We start from the raw sequence: 16391 nt of genomic DNA, 5'->3' as shown, positions 1-16391 counted from the left end.
TGACATGACAGCCTGAGCTCCTAACTGCAGAGACTTATTTAATATGATTATGGGAAAGCAGGCTCCGAGTTTGCAGTGCTGGCTTAGATAATTGAATATAATTCTTTAAAAAAAAAATTTTTTTTTTTGGTTAATTTTCTTTCAACATTTTATCTTTAAGTAATTTCTACACCCAACATGGGGCTTGAACTCACAACCCCAAATCAAGAGTCTCATGCTGCACCAACTCAGCCAGGTTGCCCCTAGAATTTTTTTTTTTTTTAAATTTAAGTAGGCTTCATGCCCAGCATGGCACCCAACATGGGGCTTGAACTCAAGACTGATGCTTAACTGAGCCATTCAGGCGCCCCACCCCTAGAATTCTTTTTGCCCCAGATTATCCTCTGTACAAACATTCTCTATTTCACAACAGTAATATCTTGCAAGTACATGAGTGATAAATATCAGGAAATGGATTTCACTCCAAAATGAAGAGTAAGTGAAAATGTCTAAAAACTCAAATCTTGGAGAGTGAAAAATGGACGGAAAAATTGTCATCATTTAGGCTATATTAAGGGTTGCTTTTCCTATCGTGGAGATGGGCTGGGCCAAACAGCCTGCTGTGAAGATGGAGAACAGTTCACAATCACTCCCGTCTGTGACAGTGAAACACAGGACCACTTGATTTACGCAGAGACCAGCCTCACAACCTTGCCCTTGCCAACAACAGCATGCTATCACAGCAAAATCGGACAAACATATCACAGGGAGCTTGAAAGGGTGGAGAATGAGAGGCTGGAAACCAACAATTTATCAACTTGAAATACTGAGTCCTTTCAATACCCAGTATTTGAGGACGGTGATCTTTTATTTTTCTCATAATAGATAAACATTGCAATGAATTGTTTTATGAAGCACCCAAAGATGCTTCATAGTTTAATAAGAATGTATTTGCATTTTTTAAAGTGGAATAAAATTTTTACTCAGATTCGGAGGCATAGTAAGGTCTCCAAGAATTCACAGAGTTAAGACTGAATGCTGTATGTAACACCGTGAAAAATGCTGATTCAAAGAAAAACCACACACGCACATTCACACACACAATTTTCATGGCCTACTCCTGAGAAAAACTTATAGGCAACAGCCTCCTCACCCTTCACCCTCACATCTTCCTACACCATACTCTATTTTCCTCCTTTAGCTTTTCTCGTCTTCCTTCCGAAGCCCAAGCACTGAATGGATTCAGGGTACCTGAGGAAAAGGGAGTTTACTCATACACTTTCTCCCACACTCCACCCAAGTCAAGACATGAAGGCAACATCAGGCACAACTCTACCTACCAGAGTAGGCTGCATGTGAAAGTCATTCCAGATGAACAGTTACTTACTGTAATCAGTATCATGAAAATCAATATCTAATCAGTTTCATCAAAATCCCTATATCCATCCTATGGACTATCACTCCAGACTCTGTGACATGAAACCTTCTAGAGCACTCCAACTTTCTTTTTCTTTAACCACACCCTTAAGTAAACCTCAGGGCATAATGTCCTTTATCTGCCCCTGAGACAGGACTAGGACACAAACCCATCCTTTTTATTTTTTTTAATACGTATTTATTTTTGAGAGAGAACGAAAGAAAGAGAGCACAAGTGAGGGAGGGACAGAGAGAGAATCCCAAGCAGTGTGTGGCCTGACACTGTGCTTGAACTCATGAACTGTGAGATCACCACCTGAGCTGAAATCAAGAGTTGGACGCTTAACCGACTAAGCCACTCAGGTGCCCTGAAAACACACCTATTCTTAGACATTCTCCTCTTGGCTGGTTCCCCCTTAATAAACCATTTCTTGTCAAGCTGGACTTGTCAGCCTTTTTCTTTAGTTTTTCTTTCGGTCCTCAGATGTCACTTTGCATATACCTTTCATGGAAGAGACTCCTTAACCAACATACTGTAGGTTTCCAGAAATTACGCCTTTGGCCGCATGTGGCTTCATCACTTACCAGCCTGGCAACTGAAAGGATGCCCTAGTGAGCCCAAGCGCACTGTTATTGAGATCCAGTTGGAGTTTCTGGACATGTAAGTGCATCTGGTGGGCTTTGTGACCCTGCTGGCCGCGACATCTGTTGAAGGAGGACCAGACACAGATCCTCATACTCCAAAGTCAACCTTTTTAACAATTAAATATGAAAACCAAGTTTTACTAGCTTCCAATAGGTGAAACTTTAGGATTTCTCCCTGGTACTATGTATTGTTGGGGTCCGGGAGCCAACAGTCAAGAAATAATTCTTGAGACAACTTTGGTGCCAAAAAGGTGATTTTATTAAAGCATGGGGACAGGACCCACAGGCAGAAAGAGCTGCTGGGGTATTGTGAGGAGTGACTTACTACATACCGATAATATATAATATATATGATATAATGAAGAGTGACTGACTTTATCTACCTCCCTACCTATCTACCGGAAGGGGGTTAGGGATAGAATAAGTCTCCAAGCAATCAAGACCTTAGTCATGAGACCTTTCAGATGTGTATCAGTGGGCCATATGCTTGCAAGATGATTGTTAACATGTATCTTGGGTTGGGGGTAGAGATAAAGGAAGTTTCCAAAGGGATTTTTATATGTTAAAGACTTACAGGATCCTGGAGGTTGAGCTAAGTTTGCCTTTTGCCTCTAGCAAAGTACTAACATTGAAGCAGTTAAGGAGGACACTGAAGCAGTTCCTCCTGGAGGAAGGTCACTCAGCCTGTCTCAAGTGTTGTACTTGTCACTGGGCTGCAAGTTTTAAAGAAGTTTAATATTTTCTATATTTCTTTTGCCTTTGTTCTCCACCTCACCTCCACATAGTATAGATTTTTTCATATATTATGTGTTATCACCAGGCTTAGTATTAATTTACCTAGACTTCAATGAAGACGACGATGATATAATTGCACCTTGGATTTTTCTGTAAGATCACAGTATTATGGTGCATGGTTTTGAAAATATCTCTGTAAGACAGATAACAGGCAAATAATTTCTCTCCTGGTTTCTGAGTTAGGAAACTTGGAGCCAAGAGTGATGAAGAAGTATTTACCAGGAAAAAAGTGGCCATAAAAGGTTTCCCACTTCAGAAACTTGCACAGTACTTGTAGTGAAAGATCAGGTATGTTACCTTTTGATAAAACACTAAAAAAAAAAAAAAAAAACTCATCATCTTTGCTGCACAGACAATTCAAAGGCTGAAGCTCAAAAGTGTAAATATTTCAGAAGAACTGTGGTAATGAAGTAAAGCAACAGACTTTCTGTGTACAAAAGTGGAAAGATTTAAATTTTTTTCTTACTCCTATTCCAGAGTCAAAGTAAGGAAGTTCCCTTCATTTTTTTTTAACCTTATTGATTTATTTTGAGTGAGTGAGTGAGTGAGTGAGAGAGAGAGAGAGAGAGAGAGAGAGTGAGAGCAAGCATGAGCAGGGAAGGGGCAGAGAGAGAGGATCCCAAGCAGGCTCTACACTGTCAGCACCAAGCCTGATGTGGGGCTCCAACTCATGAACCGTGAGATCATGACCTGAGCTGAAACCAAGTCAGATGCTTAACTGACTGAGCCACCCAGGTGCCCCAAGGAAGTGTCCTTCGTACATGCTAAGTCTCAGAGCCTTACCTGGGTTGTTTTTCTTCTTGATGTTTTCCCAGCAGCATGAGATTTTGTCCAATCCACCACTTACTCCTCTCTTCTAGAAAGTCCCAGAAAAGATCCCGAACCTTCCCGGTTCCAAGTGTAAGCAAGGGGTCCTCCCTGGACACAGCAGTAGTTTTCTGCTTCCTCAAAGCTACAGTGAAACTTGTTAAGCTGATAACAATTATTTTTACCATGTTGCTCTGGGCTATTTAGCTCACTTCCTAGAATGATACCTGTTCTGACATATAACCAAAGACAGATTCTTCCTCTTAAGAACATTTTCTCTGTGAACTATGAGCAACAACAGTGTAGGGGCTCAGCAGCTGCCTGGTCCTTTAAAAATGTTCTTAGTGGGTTAGTCATATTTGTTAGTATTATTCTTTTAGGAATAGGGAATAATTAGTCAAGGAGATAAAAGATGTTTTGTGTGTTTTTAATTTAAGAACCCAGGTGGAGTTCCTATAAGCTGAAAACAAACAGCAAAGATCAATAAAGCGACGAGTCTTTATAGGGCACCACCACCTGTGTCTACACAACCAGATACGCTTTTAGCTAATTACTTGCTAAACCTAAGCTGTAAAGGAGAAGATGATGAATATCTAAGTCAGAGTTGCTAAAAACTGAGAAAAGTATTGTGTGGTTTTTTAAAAGGAAACCATTCTGGCAGACCCCCAGGCTGTGTCTAAGTTATTGTATTTTGTTTTTTTTAAATACATTCAGCCATAAAACCAGGCATAAACTATATGCTAAAGCTCTTACACAACCATGAACGAATGAATACAAATTAATACAAACAGAACTGAAAACTAATGAAATGAAAACGTGCTGAACTAAACAGTTACCTGACATAAAAACTGTACTGGCTTATGACCACACAGGTCCTTTTGATTTGGCACACAACCTATTTCATGCTGTAGGGAAAAATCAGTTCTCTCACCACTTTATTTAGCTTGCTGAAAAACCTTTGTTCATACAGCATGTCATTTGTTTTGCACCTGTGGCACATCTATCATTTAGTTTAGCCAGTTTTCTTTCTTGGCACCAAAATGTGATAACAAATACAAATAACTGTGGGCAGTGACATAGCATGGTAGGTTTCAGGGTTCAGTTGGTTATCCAAATGGCCTAAATGCTTATACTACCTTTAAAAATCACTATGGAAAGATACTAGTATCAACAATTCTCTTAAGTGTATACTCCAAGAATACACCTCCCTCAGTCTGAAAAACACTGCAGTAATCAAAAGATAAATATGGTATGGTCCCTACTTTCAGAACGTGTACAGTCTAGTTAGGGGAAAAAAGATATAACAATTGTAGTTTAAATAAAGACAGTGTCACTGGACAGGTACAGCATATATCTATCTATAAAAGTTCAGATGAGAAAGAAATTATTTTCAGCACGTGGCCATATTGAGATAGAAGAAACGGTCATACCGGGAGAAGCCAATGTGATTTAGTAAATGCATAGAAGAGGAAAGTATTTATAAAGAGAAATAATTCTGGGGGTGGGGCAGGGTGGGCACTTGTGGAGACAGCAGTGGGAAGGGAAACTAGAAAACTGAAAAGTCTTGAAATGGCAGGAAAAAGAGTGTCCAATTAATTTGGAAGGCTTCTGTCTAGGAGTCCACTAAGTCTTCGCTGCAATGGAATCGTTCTGCGTGTTACAAGACTTTGTAACAAAGTGCTGATTTCCCAACACTTTCATTAATATACATACTTACGCACATACATACGTTTAAGGCATTTTTAAGTGAAACCTGAGGCTGATGGAGACTTCTCTGAGGTCAACTCCACAGTGCCGTAATTCATTCCAACCTTTTTTTCAGTGCCTGATATATGGTCTCAATACCTGCTTTACCTAGAGCGCAAGCATATCACATGTTCAACTTAAATGATCAAGATATTGGTGACAGTGTTGCTTAGAACTGAAGCTCTACCTATGCGCATTCTCTCGCCGAGGTCGCAGAGCCGCAGAACAGGTAGGCACACCACCCCAAGCCGAGTGTATCGCAACCCAGCTTAGCGCGGCGCCCACATCTGGACTCCGGCGGGCGGAAGGAGCGTGGCTGCCGTGACTGCGCGCGCGAGCACCAGCGTCTAGCCACACCTCCGGGGCGGAGCGAGGCCTTTTCGGCCGCTGGGAGGCCCGCCTCACCCTCCTGTCTGGCGATTGGTGAGGTGGCAGCTGCAGGGGCGGTGATTGGAGGGCTCGCCGCCATCTCTTCCAATGGAAATAAGCCAGAGGCGGGCCCAGTGGCGGAAGGAGCATGGCGTGGAGACTGCTGAAAGTGAGTTCAGAAAGTGGGCTCTGCGGCAGCGAGGAGGAGTTGGGCGAGGAGGAGTTGGGCGAGGAGTGGGGCTAAAGCAGATTGGAGGGCTAACCTGGGGCCAAGTGCGGTTCCGAGATCGTGGGCCCAGTTTGCACGTCTGTGCGTTTCTGGAGGCACACGTGCGTGTGCATTTACACGTGTGCTTGGCCAGTGTGCATAAGGGCACGTTCCTGTCTGGGTAGATGCAGGTCTGTGTCAGCGCACGTGGGCCAAATGTTTATTGAGCCTGGCACACGGGCGTTTAGTGAACACATGACCGCCTAACATTGTGTGCAGGATCCATCGTGCAGTGAAGTTACACGAAAACATGGCCCCAGCCCTTCTAGATGAAATTTTACGGCGGGGGCTTATGTAAGTGTGTTCAGATACTTGTTGACATTAAGGAGCGTTCCTACAATCCGCTGGGGACTGGAAGCAAGACAATAAATACTTGTTCTGTATCGACAACTGGGAGTGACTTTCAAAAGGCAAATCTGATCATGCCACCAAGTTGTTGAGTGAGAACCCGAATCTTCATTTTGGCCAACGTCTCTGTTTATCTCCCCAGCTTCTTTTTAAGCCGTGCTTTGCCTTGTTCCTTGGTTCCAGACAAACCTTTCCCCTTCCCCCATTTCTTGGGTGCATCTCCTTATCCTGTGCCACTGTGAGCGCCTTTACACTTTTTCATACCCTCCCACTGCGTCCTAGTTAACTCCTATTTATTTATCTTTTGGACATCAGCTTTAAGTCACTTCTTCAAAGAAGCCTTCCTCTACCTCTGAGATTGGGTTGGGGTGTGTTATTACCGTATGTTAATTCATAGCTGTTGGCAGTTACATATTTGCGTGATCATTGATTAATGACTGTCTCTTCATAAGATTGTCGTCTCTTTGAGGGCGGAGACTATTTCGCCCACCTCTGAGTGCTCGATTACTGTTGGGCAGATGACTGACTGACTGATGACTCATCATCTGGCAGTGATAACTATGAACCACTTTTCAAGTAGGATTCTTTGTTTTTGAGAGAAAGAGAGTGGGTGAGGGGCAGAGAGGCAGAGAGAGAGAGAAGCCCAAGCAGGGGCTCGATCCCACGAACAGTAAGATCATGACTTGAACCCAAATCAAGGGTTGGATGCTCAACCAACTGAACCACCCAGGTGCCCAAAACTAGATTAGTGATTCTTGACTCAATAAGACCCGATGCTCCTTAAAAAAAATATTTTGCAACTGCTTTTATTATCCTGAAGTGGAATTTATGTATAATGTAATCTGTCTACGTATAATTTTAAAAGATTAGCATAATGTCCTAACTGGAATATAAAGGAGACATTAAAGGAATTAATAATAAAATAACATGTATTTTGGTATGTAAATGTTGGGCATGACTCACTTAGTGAGAGACTCAGGTGTTTAAGCCTCTATTTGGAAATTCCAGTGCCTCAGGTGTGTTTTCTTGTCAAAACCCAAACAAAGCATTATACCATTCCTGAGATCTCTGAAAGGGTGAACAAGGCTTAGTAACGTTCTGTGCAACACAGTGCAGTCATCTCTCAATTTATGATGGAACTGCATTCCTGGAAAAGTCAATGCATATGAAAACTGTGCATGACATAGTTGGTGTTTTTACGTGGTGGAATACAGGCTGAAATAATATGAATAGATTTTTTTACATACTGAATGTCAGTAGTATCTCCAAAAGTCATGCAGGACAGGGACACTTCATCTGTCAGACAGCCTAAAACAGTGCAGGTGTCTACCTTTACAGATTCCTGCCCACTTCAATCTATTAGCATTCCTCCAAAATGCCTACCACATGTCCCTCAGGGGGCAGTACTGCCTCTTTTGAAGCCTCTGGCCCAGAGTCTTTCAAGGCCAGACAAGTGTGGGTCAGCAGAAGTGTGGATACAGCCTCTGAAAGTAGACACCAATGTGTGAGCAAGACTAGAAATGAAGGAGACCAGTGTTTGCAGAAGGCTAGGGATATCGCTTCATATCACATGTCATTATGTCCTGTATGCCTGGGTATATAGGGCTCAGAGAAGTTACTGCGGTCTGGCCCCATTGGGCCTTTTTCTTTTTTTCCCCCTCAGAAGCGGGCCCAGGATGCTGTGGTCATCCTGGGGGGCGGAGGACTTCTCTTCACTTCCTACCTGACGGCCATGGGGGATGAACATTTCTATGCTGAACACTTGATGCCAGCTCTGCAGAGGCTGCTGGACCCGGAGTCAGCCCACAGGCTGGCCATTCATTTCACCTCCCTGGGACTCCTTCCTCGTGCCACATTTCAAGACTCTGACATGCTGGTAGGTGCTCTTGGAACACCTTCTGATTAACAAGCTCCATAGGCACTTCTGACACAGATGTGCTGGGGCCTGCACTTTGAGAAACACCAGGATAGCCTGGCTTTGTTTCCTTCTCCCTAGGAAGTGAGAGTCCTGGGCCATAAATTCCGAAATCCGGTTGGAATTGCTGCAGGATTTGATAAGCATGGGGAAGCTGTGGATGGACTTTACAAGATGGGCTTTGGTTTTGTAGAGATCGGCAGTGTTACTCCAAAACCTCAGGAAGGAAACCCCAGACCCAGAGTCTTCCGCCTCCCAGAGGACCAAGCTGTCATTAACAGGTGTGTGAATGGACCAGAGGTCACAGGGGATGCTTTCTTCCCAGGAGGGCGCTCAGCGATGGGAGATCTGCCTGTTTTTTCTGTCATACAGTGTGGACATTTTTCTGCTATTGGGAATGTTCGAGAACCATGTTGAGCATCTCCTGTGTGGAGGCATAAAAGCAGATTTTATTATTCTAGTTTAACACATATACACCCCAGGGGCTCAGAGAGCTACATGACTTATCTCTAATCATGAGATCATAAGTGGGAGATCTGGGGTTGAGATTAATACATTTGACTTCAGAGTTTGTGCTTTTTTCACATTGTTACTCCAGTGCTCTTGACCAGCACTGTCCAGCAGAAATATGATGTGTAATTTAAAATATTCAGGTATGTAATTTAAAATATTCAGGTAGTCACAATAAAATAGTAAAGAGAGATGGGTGAAATTCACTTCAATAATATATTCTATTTAATTATTATTTATAATTATATCTAATTATAAATACTTAACATGTTCTGAATGTCATTTTAACACATAATCAAAATAAAAATGATTAATTAACTATTTACCATCTTTGGTAGCAAGTCTTCTAAATCCAGTGTGCATTTGACTTAAAGCGCTCTCGGGGTGTACTGGCCACATTTCAAGTGCTCAGGGGCACATGTGGCTACAAGTTCTTGAACTGGATGGTGAAGCCCTGCCCTTTAGTAAACTGGAAATTTTAATAATCCATATGGATAGCTGCTTTTAATAAGAGAGATCCTTCTAGATTGTGTAAAGCCCTTCTCTTTGCAATCCCTAGGCACTATTCACTATAGCAAACCCAGAAAATGAAAAAGTGCTTTTTGGTAACAGAATTTTGAGAGTCTCCTTGAGAGAGTTTAATAGGCATCTTTGGGACCATTGATGGCCTTCTGGAAGATGAACCTGTGGGAATTTTAGGTGGCCGCACTTCCTGCTTTATTGTACTTATTTCAGGGAAATTTTCCAGCATTAGAGATGAAGTTATTGAGCTTTCTGTTGCATTGCAGGCTGGGATCGGTATCTTCAGAATTTCCAGGCAAAATATACTTGTTGATGATTCGGCTGCCACAGGTACCAGGAAATTGGTACTGGGCAGCATCCATAAACGAGAAGTGGTTGAGGGAGGAGAGCCTGTGTGTTCGGCCTCCTTGCTGTGGGTGGCTTGGAGTGGGTGCCCAGTAAGCCCCTGCCAAGTGAATCGAGCAATTTATTCATGAAGTAAACAAAACAGGTGCTCCTCTATCTGTTCAGTGTTTTTGGCTGCAAGTAACAAAGTGGCTTAAACAATAGGCATTTGTTATTATTTCTTCTCTGGGAGGGAGCTTGTGGAGCACAGGCAGGAGGAGGAAAGATGGGTTGTCAGGGAGGCCCCGCTGCAGGGGAGGGGTACATAAGTGAGGAGGAGTGTGGGTTGGATTCAGACAGGTCGGGGGACAGCTACCTGGCGAGTCTGGGCTATTTCCAGTGCTAGGTACCTGAGCGACTTGTTTGCAAATTTAAATCTTTCCCTCTGTGTTTGATGGTGTTCTGGCAAGTTTTCTAGGAATTCCAGGGGTGTTTAAACCTTGAAAGTCTAAGAACTGACTCTGATTTTTTTTTCTTTTCTGTTTTTAAAAGTCCAAAGTATAGTAGAAGTGGCCATGAAACCATCTCTCCAAAGTGTCTGCCTTATGGCCGAGGGCTCTAACCTCGTCCCCTCCCCACCTGCTTATATGTTACAGATATGGATTTAACAGTCACGGACTCTCGGTGGTGGAACACAGGTTGCGGGCCAGACAGGAGAAGCAGGCCAGGCTCACAGAAGGTAAAGTGGGGTTGTGCTAATGGGCCTTTCTCCATTTGTTGTGAGGAAACCTGTGGGAGAAAGGTCAGGAATTCTTAATGAAGTAAATGTGACTGAGCAATAGGGAAAAAAACACTATGGAACTCAGGAATTTTCCTGCCTTTATCACAGTCAGCAAGATTGTAACTGAATTTCATAATTTAGCAAAGACTTGCTTAGTTTCTCCCTCGTTATATAACCTGTGTTGTGTCATAACTGGGGCCACTTGGAAGTGAGCAAAGCAGCCCGCTGTGGTCACGTGGGTAGTTGAGATGTGAGCAGAACTTGAGCTCCATCTTCCTCGGTCTTCCTATGATGTCCTTTTGTGCGTTATGTAAATAATACATGTTAATTATAGAAGCATTAGTAAATACAGAGAAGCATCAAGAAGAAAAGTGAAATTACTCATACCCCTCCCTACTCGGGGAGAATTAATCTTGACTTTTGGGAAAATATCCTTCATGACTTGTTCAGAAAACACCATGCATGTTGTAAGGCCGCCTTCAGAGATGCCGATGTCTGTTCTCTGGGGCTCTGCTCTCCCTCCAGATCCATGTAGTGCCTATAGCGCTGTTTTGTCCTCACCACCCCTTCCCAGGTGTCTTCTGAGATTGTGTGGGGCTGTGGCCATTTTCCTCTAGAACTCTTTCCAGGAATTTAAGTGTCATTAAATGTCCTGGTAGTGAGATAAGAAAAACCTATGGACATCGGATTCACTTCAGGAAGTAAGGTTGAAAGGGCCGAGGCAGTCGGCAATCTCTGATTTTAGGAGAAGGAAGTTACCTTGTTTGGAAATCCCAAGCTTTGGTAGGAGCAGACCCTGCTATACTACAAACCTTTCCATTTGGGGAACTTTGAAGCTTATAATATGACCTCCATAGCTTGTGATACTCTCCTGCCTTCTTGTTTCCCTTTCTTCTTTTCATTGTCCCCAGTGCGAGCTTTAGCCCCTCTTCTTCCTTGCCCCTCCCTCACCCCTACTCCAGCATTAACACTGATTGAAGCAGAATCTTCCAGCAGATTTGTTCATGTTTTCCAGCATCTAGAAACCTTGAAGACAGCTTATTGCTAGCATAAGCTAGCTATGGTGCCTTTTGAAGATAGAGTAATTCAGAAATTTCTGTCTAACTTCAGAGTCTTGGCCCTTTGGGCAGCTAACTGCTGATGGAAGGTCCCTTAGCTGCATGAAAGTAAGGCTCCCTTTCAAGCCAGCTCATCTGTGCAAAGAAGAATCAGCTTACAAATGGCTTGGCTTGATGGAGGCTGGACTTGGGAAGCTTGGAGGCCTTGTGTAGCTTTTGTCTAATTGGATGCTACCCACCCCCCACCCCCACCCCGCCGCCCCCAAGGCAATCTCATTTACTTTCAAGCTGGTGATTAAAAGGGTGACTAGTTTAGGGAATGAGAAGGTGGTTAGCAACACTAGATGTTGGTCTTTGGTCCCAGTGACCTGACACACCTTTTGGGAGCTCACTTGGTGCTCCAGGTCTTTTCCCAACCATTGCACGGTAAAAGCAGCTGGCACCACTGACCTACCAGTGACCTTTGCAGATAAGGTGGTATCTTAGAAGCCAAGTACAGACAACCTCTGGCTTTCAGGCACAGCATGTTTCTAAAATGTATTTTTCTAACAGTCCAAAATGCAAGTCAATAATCCCATGGATTTTTAAGTTGTGTGGCATAATACTTACCATGCAAACTGAGACATTTTGGGGAGTAAAGGGTGCAGGCATTAATAATTATGCCCAGGCTACAGGAGCAATGAGGGCTGTTCTGGGAGCACTGGGACTTGTGCTCACTCTAGTTATGAGCTGGAGCCCCTTCTCAGAAAACTGAAATTCCAAGTTCTAAAAGATTTATGCCTCGGGGCGCCTGGGTGGCGCAGTCGGTTAAGCGTCCGACTTCAGCCAGGTCACGATCTCGCGGACCGTGAGTTCGAGCCCCGCATCAGGCTCTGGGCTGATGGCTCAGAGCCTGGATCCTGTTTCCGCTTCTGTGTCTCCCTCTCTCTCTGCCCCTCCCCCGTTCATGCTCTGTCTCTCTCTGTCCCAAAAATAAATAAACGTTGAAAAAAAAAATTAAAAAAAAAAAAAAAAGATTTATGCCTCTATATTTTAGGCATGGTTAATGGAAAACATTTTCCAGTCTTGTATACATATTCTTTAATTTTGCCTTTTCTTCCCAACTGCACACCCTGTCACTCTCAAGTCCAGCAGACAGCCCTTGAGAATAAACAGCTGTCCCTTAACATGCCTGTTGATTTCTGACTGTCCTCATTACATTTATGAGCCCTTACTTTTTATCGCTAGCATTTGCACTCCTAATTTCTCCATTTTCCATTAAATTTTAAAAAAGGAAAAGAACACAGTGCAGTAAAACATCCTAGTAGTTGCCCAAAGATGGTGACCTCTTCTTGGTCAGCAAGACCAAGGTGGCAACACCGTGCAGCTTCCATGGTGTTTGTCGGCTAGTCCGGGAAGTTCACACAAAGAGGTGGAGGTGTACGGGGCTCTTCGTGGGCTGTTTAGTCAAGGACATCTTCAAAATGTTGCACAGGGAATGGTGTTTAGGAACAAAATCTTGACAAGCCATCTTTACAGGGGGGCTACCACTGGGAATAAACCTGGGGAAGAATAAGACCTCGGTGGACGCTGCTGCAGACTACGTGGAGGGGGTTCGAGTCCTGGGCCCCTTGGCCGACTACCTGGTAGTGAACGTGTCCAGTCCGAACACCACTGGGCTACGGAGCCTTCAGGGAAAGGCTGAGCTGCGCCACCTGCTGACCAAGGTAGGAAATTACATCTCCAGGCTCCGTTCCACCAGCCTGTCCTACCCACTTCTTTCCAGTTGATTCTTCAGGAAAAAGCTTCAATGTCACTATCGAGGAGCTGTCCTTAGCACCTGGACCAGATAGGACCCCTTGCTATACCTATAATCCCGTCATAACACTGATTATTCTTAACAGTAATTAATGGCTTGGTTACCTGTCCCTGTGTTAAACCATAAACCCTGAGAGAGCAGGGACTGTCTCTCTCTGTCCCTAGCATTGAGCACACTGACTGAATAAATTGGATGACTCTTCTTTTTTTTAAGTAGGCTCCATGCCCAATGTGGGGCTTGAACTCACAACCCTGAGATCAAGATTTGCATGAAACAGCGAGGCACCCCTGGATGAGTCTTTATCAAACAGTACTTGTGACAGTATTTTCTTCTTATCTCTTTTAGGAAAAAAAGTCTCAATAAGCCTTAATATATTAGCCAATGCCAGTGACAACATTAGGGACTTAATCTCAGGGATCCCTTTGTTCAGGAGAATCAGATCTGTGGGATGGGTCTTTGGCATAACTGAGAGCTGTATTTTCTGAGAAGGAGAAGTCGCTGGTGCTTCAGCGTGAAAACATGCTGATCTGTGGCTACGGCCTCCGGGGTCCCCGTCTCTGGCCGTGTGTTGTTCTAGGTGCTGCAGGAGAGGGACGCCCTGCAGGGAGAACGCAAACCAGCTGTGCTGGTGAAGATCGCACCTGACCTCACAGCCCAGGACAAGGAGGATATTGCCAGTGTGGTGAGAGAGGTAGGAGTCGGGCTAGGCCCTGGGACGCCTCTCACTGCCTGGGAGGGACGGGGGTGGGTGCCATTTGGCCAGCTGGGCTAGCCTGTGGCTTCCTTTCTGCGGTAGTGAGAGCTGGTTTGATATGTCATGATGTAACTCATCATCTAATGAAAAGCTCAGTTGGTTGAGCATCCAACTCGATTTCAGCTCAGGTCATGATCTCACAGTTTGTGGGTTCAAGCCCTGCATCGGGCTCTGAGCTGACAGTGTGGAGCATGCTTGGGATTCTCTCTCTCTCTCTCTCTCTCTCTCTCTCTCTCTCTCTTTCTTTCTCTCCCTCTCTCCCTCTCCTCCCTGCTCACACTCTTCTCAAAACAAATAAATAAACTAAAAAAAAAAAAAAAATTAGAGAAGCAAATGTTTGGATGAGTCATTTACTTGTACCCATTCCCTTGTCTCTTTCCTCACATTCATCCAGCAAGAGCTCTAAGGCTTGTGCTTGCATCCTTGGTCAGTCTTGGTCAGACTGTTCTGTCACTCTCTCCAGTCTACCCCAGGCCCCTGTGTTATCGGAGAATGGTGGAAACACAGACCAAATCTGGCAGTCCTGGGTTCAAGTCCTAGTTCCACCATGTACTACCTAGGGGCCTTGGACAAGACTAAAGTGAGTGGTTCTAAGGATTAAATCCTGTCCTCGTGGAACATTACAGGTGGTCGATATGTGATGGCTGCTACTGTTAGGTTGAGGCTCGTTCAGACCCTTTTTCTAGAAGCATAGTGAGCTCTGGTATAGCTCTTACTTCCCGGGGCTGTAGTGTGGGCACCTGGCCTGGCTGCTGTCTCAGACCCTCAGGGAAGCTACTCCGACTGCATCAGTGCCACCCTGGAGGGTTCTTTCTCTGTCTCACATTGCAGTTGGGCATCGATGGACTGATCATCACGAACACCACAGTGAGCCGCCCCGTCGGCCTCCAGGGTGCCCTGCGCTCTGAAACAGGAGGGCTGAGTGGGAAGCCCCTCCGGGATTTATCAACTCAGACCATCCGGGAGATGTATGCACTCACCAAAGGCAAGAATTCGGTGCCTGTGTCTTCAGATCTGTGTGTGGCTCAGGCTCTTGGGTTTGATCCGAATTAGTGTTCCCTGAACTGCTGCATTCAGCCGGGGCCGGAGCGGGGGAAGCCAAACTAAGGGTCTCACGTTGCCTGCCCTTCCTCACGATGTTACGTGTGCTTCTTGCAGGCAGAGTCCCCATCATTGGGGTTGGCGGTGTCAGCAGTGGGCAGGATGCCCTGGAGAAGATCCGGGCGGGGGCCTCCCTCGTGCAGCTGTACACGGCCCTCACCTACCGGGGGCCGCCCGTGGTGGGCAGGGTCAAGCGGGAGCTGGAGGCCCTTTTGAAGTGAGTGGGGCCACGTGTGGCTTGACACAGGCGAAGTTAAGGTGGCATCAGTTGAGGATGACTCACAGGGAGGAGGAGATGCTATTTACCTGTCTATTTCTCATTCAGAAAGGATTCAAGAACGCAGGGGGAAAATTACTCTGTTGCTCCTAAGACACAGGACAAAGAGGGCCAAGGAATTCAAGATTAATGGTGTTTATTGGCCTGAGGGGTTCTGGCAGCATCCCTGCTCAGTAACATTGGCTTGATGTCAGGGAGCTGTGAATACTTGAAATTGAGTCCTTTCCCAGTGTGAAGACCTAGGTGGAAACACCTCTAGGTTCCTGAGTGAAGATGATGTAGAAGGCAGGAGGCACGCCTCTGCGGGAGACAGGCAGGCATGGTTATGGAGCTGACAGTCTAGGTGAATGTGGGCTTCCAGCGAGAGCAGGGCCTGTCCTTCCCTATTTGCCGAAATTGCTTTTCCTCTTTTTTCAGGGAACAGGGTTTTATGAGAATCACAGATGCCATTGGAGCAGACCATCGGAGGTGAGGATGTTTTCAATAAGAAGCCTGATCTGGAATCTCCCCACTAAATGAGACGCGTCTTTGTGGCTGGATTGAGAGAGGAGAGCCACATCCCCCAAACCACGAGAGCCCTTCCTCCAGCCCAGCTGTAAACCCAGTCAGGAGCATCACCAGAATCAATACGAGGCTTTCTTTAATCATTTGTCGGACCATGAACTGCATTCATGAGTCTTTCTAAACTCAAATCCCTTTAATATTGCAAGGACATTAAATATTTGAGGGAAAAAAATCATAGAAAAAATAAAGCCATTTAAAACCTGGATTTAAGGGTGCTTGGGTGGCTCAGTCGGTTAAGCGTCCGACTTCGGCTCAGGTCATGATCTCAAGGTCTGTGAGTTCGAGCCCCACATCGGGTTCTGTGCTGACAGCTCAGAGCCTGGAGTTTGCTTCCGATTCTGTGTCTCCCTTTCTCTCTGCCCCTCCCCTGTTTGTGCTCTCTCTCTCTCTCAAAAATAAATAATAGGCATTAAA

General features: G+C 44.9%; 1 protein-coding gene across 2 annotated transcripts; it reads left to right on the top strand.

Moving 5' to 3' along the window:
* The first annotated feature begins 5825 nt into the window (after positions 1 to 5825).
* On the top strand, positions 5826 to 16182 carry DHODH (dihydroorotate dehydrogenase (quinone)). Of its 2 annotated transcripts, XM_045443373.1 has the most exons (9): positions 5826 to 5926; positions 8037 to 8249; positions 8370 to 8569; positions 10301 to 10383; positions 13002 to 13189; positions 13859 to 13972; positions 14867 to 15020; positions 15194 to 15353; positions 15831 to 16182. In XM_045443373.1, exons 1-9 carry the CDS (start codon positions 5906 to 5908, stop codon positions 15883 to 15885), a joined length of 1188 nt encoding a protein of 395 aa, XP_045299329.1. In that variant the 5' UTR covers positions 5826 to 5905; the 3' UTR covers positions 15886 to 16182. The 2 variants fall into 2 exon arrangements, with proteins under 2 accessions (XP_045299329.1, XP_045299330.1); XM_045443374.1 differs by lacking the exon at positions 15194 to 15353.
* The last annotated feature ends 209 nt before the right edge of the window (positions 16183 to 16391 follow it).

The sequence above is a fragment of the Leopardus geoffroyi genome, chromosome E2 (genome assembly GCF_018350155.1).
Source record: "Leopardus geoffroyi isolate Oge1 chromosome E2, O.geoffroyi_Oge1_pat1.0, whole genome shotgun sequence".
Lineage (NCBI taxonomy): Eukaryota > Metazoa > Chordata > Mammalia > Carnivora > Felidae > Leopardus > Leopardus geoffroyi.
The sequence above is the reverse complement of the archived record's forward strand: the minus strand, read 5'-3'. Positions and strand labels throughout refer to the sequence as shown.

Coding starts and splice junctions, on each gene's coding strand:
- DHODH (XM_045443373.1), top strand. CDS start 5,906: ATGGCGTGGAGACTGCTGAAA. Junction 8,250..8,369: donor TTCAAGACTCTGACATGCTG/GTAGGTGCTCTT, acceptor CCTTCTCCCTAG/GAAGTGAGAGTCCTGGGCCA. Junction 13,190..13,858: donor TGCGCCACCTGCTGACCAAG/GTAGGAAATTAC, acceptor GTGTTGTTCTAG/GTGCTGCAGGAGAGGGACGC.